General features: G+C 47.8%; 1 protein-coding gene across 5 annotated transcripts in view; it reads right to left on the bottom strand.

Moving 5' to 3' along the window:
• Positions 1–6646, bottom strand: part of tmem79b (transmembrane protein 79b) — a 12088-nt gene continuing 5442 nt past the window's right edge. Inside the window, exons 1-6 of one of the 5 annotated variants that reach the window (XM_017309665.1) lie at positions 6450–6588; positions 6114–6352; positions 1085–1552; positions 815–1009; positions 504–735; positions 1–423 (exon numbers count right to left, since the gene is read on the bottom strand). In XM_017309665.1, the coding sequence (XP_017165154.1) occupies positions 219–423; positions 504–735; positions 815–1009; positions 1085–1550 (1098 nt within the window). In that variant the 5' untranslated portion in view covers positions 1551–1552; positions 6114–6352; positions 6450–6588 and the 3' untranslated portion in view covers positions 1–218. Of the gene's footprint in view, positions 424–503; positions 736–814; positions 1010–1084; positions 1553–2841; positions 2869–5679; positions 6590–6646 lie in introns of those variants that run through there. The other 4 variants (XM_008430571.2, XM_008430570.2, XM_017309666.1 and 1 more) reach the window with 4 other exon arrangements.

Genomic DNA, 6646 nt, shown 5'->3' with positions numbered 1-6646 from the left:
TGAGTTTGATGCTTTTATTGTGAAACCGTTGATGAATTTTATACAAACCTAAACTATGAGCACAGTTGGCTGATAAAAATGTATTCAATGCAAGTCCATATTTACAAAATAGAAAGTTGTGTCCTTCCTACAAAATAAAAGAACTGATAAACTAAAAGAGGTGGGCGGAGCTTCCAGTTTCTACAGTCCATAATCATAACAAGAGAAAAGTTCGGGTATCATCCCCAGAACCTCTGTTTGCCTGTGGGCGGAGGCAACGCCTCGTCCAGCGGCGGTGCAGCGCCGAACACCGACCCCGCCGACTCCACCGTGAAGATGAAGTAGAAGTTGGCCGCCATCATGACGAGGCTGGGCAGGAAGGACAGGCCGAAGCCGAAACCGCGGAGGCTGCTGCCGAACGCAGCCGCCAGCCAGTACGCCAACCTGGAGGAGCAAAAAATCGTTGACCTTTGACCTTTGGTTCTGAGGCACCACCCTGAACCAGTTGCCATCCCGACACTCACCGGCCGAAGGCGAAGACAATGGTCAGCAGCGGGACGAGCTTCAGCTGCTCCTGGCTCAGGTACATCGCCATGACAACCAGCTGCAGGAAGTAGATCAGGAAGAGGGAGGTGGAGTCTGAGATGAAGCGTCGGTGGATGGAGACTTCTTGAAGCTCCGCCTCCTTGATGACATCATCAATGACCGGCTGAGTGGATCCAGAGCGTAGCCGGCTGATGCCCAGGACCAGCCAACCTGGGAGGGAGGGGGCAACAGGTGAGACAGGTGAGAGACAGACAGGTAAGTCCCAGGTTATCTCTTCTCTCCATCTCACCGAGGATGACGGGTGCGGCGGCGAACACAGAGCAGCGAAGTGTGTAGACCAGCCTCAGCGGGGCGCCGTCCAGCAGGGGGGCGTCAAACGGCAGGAAGACGTACCCCCCCCACACCAGGAATGGGAAGAGCAGTGCTGATGTCATCAAGGACACACCTAGCTTCAGTGCATCTCTGCCTGAACATCCCCCTTTACCTGGACACACAGGTGAGACAGACAGGTGAGTGCTAAGCCCCGCCCACCTGGAGCAGAGGTCTCAGGTAAACTCACAGGTGGAAGGGGGGGGGTCCTYGGGGAAGTCAAACTGATAGCCATGTTGGTTGWAGTCCACTTGGCGAGGGCTCAGGAAGGGGCTCCTCTCTGATTCCATTTCCCAGAATGCCTCTGTGTCTCTGGAGGCGACGGGGGAGGGGAGGACGGTGACGGCCGGGCTGAACACCTGAGCAGCTTTCTCTGGAAGCTGGTTCTCCTCCAGGCGGCACCGCTCCTCACCTATAAGCCCCGCCCTCTCCATCTTGCGGCCACGCTCGCTCTCTGTCCAGCTGGATGCGTCTGACCTCGTGATGACCCCATCAGTTCGTCCCCCCGTCCCCGTCTCTCTGTCCTCCGGCCACTGCAGGGTCCCGGGCTCCAACATGGCCACAGGGTCGTCTGCGTCTCGCTTTGCGTCCGTCCCGCCACCTCTCTCTGTCAGGATTGCTTTAAGTAGCGGATCATCGCTCAGAGACACGTCCATATCTGAGGACAGAGAGAGGACAGTTGGACCCTTGTGGAACACTTAGTTGGTCCATCAGACACCAGCCGGCGCTCAGAGGTCATGTGACCCTAATGGAGGTCACCTGCTGACCTGGAGAACGGATTGTTCAGGTGAGACCGTGTCTGAATGTCTCACAGACCCAATCAGACCCATCAGGGCCAGGAAAATGTAAACATTTTACACAATGACTTTATTTTTATTTTTTATCAAAAGTCCAAAGAGGAACCTTTGAATTGTGTTTCTGGTACAGCAGTAAATCTGACGCACATCAGCTAACAGCCGTGATGAAGCAGCTTTTCTCAGTTAATTTATACTTCAAACTGATCTGATGCTAGAAAAGGCTACTGCTGTGCTAAAAGCAGTTAGCCTATGTCTGCTAGCATAAAATAGCATAGACAAAATGTAGCTAATGCTAACGTCAATGTTCACAGTAGCAGCTAACGCTAACATCAGCGTCCACATTTGTAAAGAAACTGTGGAAAGATGAACTTTGCTCCAATCTGATGAAGAACCTGAAGATTAACATCTGGAGATATCTCTGCTGCTCACCTGATGGATATTTATTAAATCATTTTGCTGCAAAGATGGGTTTTAAATTAAAAATCTTGTCGATTTTTAGGTATATAGTTTTTGATTAAAATGTGATTAAATATTAAATATTTCTGGTTAAATATTTTAATCTGGTTCCATAGCCAGTAGAATCCGGAGCTCAGATTAATTTATGGGATGGAGAAGAAGCTGATTTCCAGAAAATCCAGGAGGCCCAAATTTGTCAGATTTGTTTTCAACACTTTTAAAGTGTCTATATTTAACTCTTTTTGGAGAGTTAGTACCTTAACTCAAATTAAGTGTCAAATTCCAATTCTGCTGGAGTTAGTCATTTAACACTAAGCTACACTAACTCGGTGTTAGAGCTTAATATCAACTCTCCCAGAGTATTTTTTTATTTTATTTCATAAGAGTTATTTGTAATCAACATTAAATGGGTATTTATTGTTTTGAACTTAGGGTAGGGTTAGGTTAACCCTACACCAAAACAACTTTTGAATGTGCTTTTTCTGCACTCATTCATGGATTATTCTTAGTGTGATGGTGAGCCACACAGGGTAAGGTCCACACATCATCATAATATTATCCTAATATTGCAAGTCATTTAATAATGGTAACTTTAACAGTGTGTCTCCACTTATAACATTGAATTGAAGTGGAGATTGTTTGGGAAGCAGTGCAGCACCAACACTGTTTATAGTGGGGATGGTGTGTTGCTGACCTCAACTCGGGACGTTGTGGGCCGGTGGCCGGAATACTTCGAAGACCTCCTCAATCTCTCCAACATGCCTTCTGTTGAGGAAGCTGAGCCTGGGAACTCTGGGTTGGGCTCTCCAATCTCTGGGGACGAGGTCGCCGAGGTGGTCAAAAAGCTCCTCGGTGGCAGGGGCCCGGGGGTGGCAGGGCCTCGGGGGTGGCAGGGCCCCGGGGGTGGATGAGATCTGCCCGGAGTTCCTTAAGGCTCTGGATGTTGCAGGGTTGTGTTGGCTTACGCGACTCTGCAATATTGCATGGACATCAGGGGCAGTTCCCCTGGATTGGCAGACTGGGGTGGTGGTCCCCCTCTTCAAAAAGGGGGACCAGAGGGTGTGCTCCAATTACAGGGGGTCACACTCTTAAGCCTCCCTGGTAAGGTCTATTCAGGGGTCCTGGAGAGGAGGGTCTGTCGGATAGTCGAACCTCGGATTCAGGAAGAGCAGTGTGGTTCTGGTTCTGGAACACTGGACCAGCTCTACACCCTCAGCAGGTCCTTGAGGGTTCTGGGAGTTCGCCCAACCAGTCTACATGTGTTTTGTGTCCCAGGGGGACCTTGTGGGGGGTTCTCCGGGAGTATGGGGTACCGGGCCCTTTGATACGGGCTGTCAGGTCCCTGTATGACCGGTGTCAGAGTCTGGTCCACATTGCCGGCAGTGATGGTTACTGGGGCTTGTTCAGGGAGTTTGCTGTGGTCCTCTCGTAGAGAGATTAGCCACTGTTGTGGGACGCCTCCCTTTCCCATATGTCTTTCCAGTATTGTTCAGTCTCCAGCCTGGGTGGGTCTGCTCTGTTGTTATTACCCTGCCATTGAGAGTACACTTTAGCTGGTTGGGTGGCGAAGAGCCGGTTAATCCTCCTGGCTTCATTCTCTCTCGTGTATCTCTTTAGGCGGCTGGCCAAGGCTTGGAGCCTTTGTTTGGCAGTTTCTTGATCTTAGCCTCTAACCGTCTTTTCCACGGTCGGTATTGGGTCTCATGGTTGCTCTTATARCCAAGCATCTCAAGGATCACTGATGCTGAATTGTATATCAGCTCATTGGTTTCTGTTAGTTCATTGGTTTTTCCAAGCTGACTGTATAGCTCAATGGGTAACTCACCAGTCTTTGACCCGGGTTCAAATCCAGGCTGGGGCAAAAAAGATACAACAATGACATTGAGCTATCCAGTGTGGGTCCTTAGGCAAGACCCTTGGAGCTATACAGCCTACCTCATACCATGAGAGACATTGATAAGCACGACATGCCGGCTCAGACGTCGCCCGGCCAAACAAGGTCTGCGTCAGGTGCTGGGGAACCAGAGCACCCTGATGAAAAATGGGCTACTGGAACAAGACGGAAATGGGCGAGAGGTGAAAACATGGATCTGTTGGAATATATATATTACTAGATAATATATTTTAAAAATTATGACTAGTTTTTTGCTTTGTAAAATGCTCATCATACATCAATATCAAAATATTCTATTCCAAATCTATTCTTTTCCCCACTAAGAATATTTAAATATGCTGAACCATGTATCAATCCAATTCAAAAATACTTAAAAACATAAATTTCCTTGTAAATGTAACTATGATAGCCGTTTGAATAATCCTGAAAATCTGTTTAGTATTTAGCGAGTTATGATTAATTAAATGCGTCGATACGTCATTGCGCCTACATTGGATAGCAGCCACACAGGCTCACCCACTAAAAGGAAACAAACGCACCCAGCACAACACTTTCATTCCATTGGCTGAGAGGTTGCTAGACGACTCTGCCAAGAGGCAGTTCCATGTTTCATAAGCGAGCAGAGACTGTCAGCTGGAGAAGTTTTGAGAAGACAGGCAGAAATTCTGCTTTCAAAATAAAAATGTAAGCAAAAGGATTAAAAGTTTTGAGAACAAAAGACACAAAGTCCTGCTTTCAGACTGCATATACAGATTTGTGGCACTTATCTCAATATTAATGATCATAACGGTGTTTAGTTGCACAACTTTACAGACTCGTTCATTTATGGCTGTTTTCACGTTTATGGTGCTGTTCATATTAGTCTCGATGTTTGTAGTTTTCTGGAGCGCAACGCGAAGCTCGACGTCATTCACAGCAAAACATATTAACTAGATATTAAAGACACAGTGATGAACCTGGAAGGTCTGACTAAAGCTAAATGGCTGTCAGTCAAATTCTGGGGCTTATTTCAAAACCCAAATGAGTAACTTCACGTTCAAAAACGAGCCCAAAAAAGCTCAACCTGCGACTCATTACATTTAGAAAAAACAGGCCCGAAGCCGCTCATTATAACAGGACTGTCATTTTTTTGAGTTTGAACAGAAACTCAAAATAGTTCCTGTTTTTCCAACAAACTGCACAGTTCATGTTGCCGTCGCTCTGATGCGGCCACTCGACACGTAGAACAAATAAAATTCATCCATTTTCTTTGCACCCTTGTCCCTTGGGGTCAGGAGGAGCTGCTGCCTCTCCAGCTAACGTTCCGGGGTCACCTGGACGGGTCACCTGGACGGGTCACCTGGACAGGTCACCTGGACAGGTCGCCAGTCTGTCTCAGGGCAGCACAGAGACACACACTCACACCTAGGGGCAATTTGGAGAGGCCAGTTAACCTGACAGTCATGTTTYTGGACTGTGGGAGGAAACCGGAGAAAACCCACCATGCACTGGGAGAACATGCAAACATGCCAGGAATCGAACCCAGAACCTTCTTGCTGCAAGGCAACAGCTCTACCCACTGCCCCACTGTGCAGCCGGAAATAAAATTAAATTACAAAATTAAATAGTAACGCAAAGTGATTTCGATGAGTAACTAACCTGATTACCGGATTTTAAAGCTCCGACATGTTCCAGTTGGATAAATGTGTTTATTTTAGACCAAACCCAGCAGAACCTTCAGGTCTAAATTTGCAGCTCAGTCTCTGATCTGACGAACCTCCAACCTGCTGCTGAATGTTGGGGATTAACTGGTTAGAACCTCCAGAACCAGTCGGTACCAGAATGATTGATCACATCTGCCAGCAGCGGGTTTCACTGGATCCGGATCAGCGGGATCCAGCTGAGTTTTTATTATTTCTCTGAATATTTCATCAAAAACAAACAGAACCTTTTGGACCTCCGGAGCCACCCGAGTCCACCTAAACAGGAAGCGTGTTTGCAGTTTGACGTCACTGTGGTTCAGGTCCACCTGGAACCACCTTCATCACGAACGAATACCGAACCTGCTGACGGAGGGGAAAAAAGGCTCTGACCTTGGTTCTGGTCCGGTTCTGGTTCGACGGGTCTGGTTCTGGACTCAGCCTCTTCTTCTTCTGTTGTTGCGATACTTTGCGGAAGTTCAGCCCAGGTGAGGTCAGGACAGGTGAATTAAAGGGGAGGTTCTCTTAAAGGGAACGCATCACAAAATTAAAACTCGGCCGACGGATAAGGCAACTTCGGAACCGGAAGTAGAACTAGGAGGCGGACTCAGTGGACCGGAATCGGAGGAGTTCTGCTGAGAAATATGAGATGGAGAATTTTAATACTCACTGACAATGAACCAGAATAACTTTATTTAATTATTTACTTTTTATTTATTTTATTTTGACCTTAATTCCTGCAGCAGCAGCTTCACATCATCAACGGTCCAGAACGCTGCTGCTGAGTTCTGAATAAAACCAGGGAGATGGAGACACCACCCAGCTCTACACCACCCGGTTCTACACCACCCAGCTCTACATCACCCGGTTCTACACCACCCAGCTCTACACCACCCGGTTCTACACCACCCAGTTCTACACCACCC

This window comes from Poecilia reticulata, linkage group LG16 (genome assembly GCF_000633615.1).
Source record: "Poecilia reticulata strain Guanapo linkage group LG16, Guppy_female_1.0+MT, whole genome shotgun sequence".
Lineage (NCBI taxonomy): Eukaryota > Metazoa > Chordata > Actinopteri > Cyprinodontiformes > Poeciliidae > Poecilia > Poecilia reticulata.
This window is presented reverse-complemented; position numbering and strand designations above follow the sequence as displayed.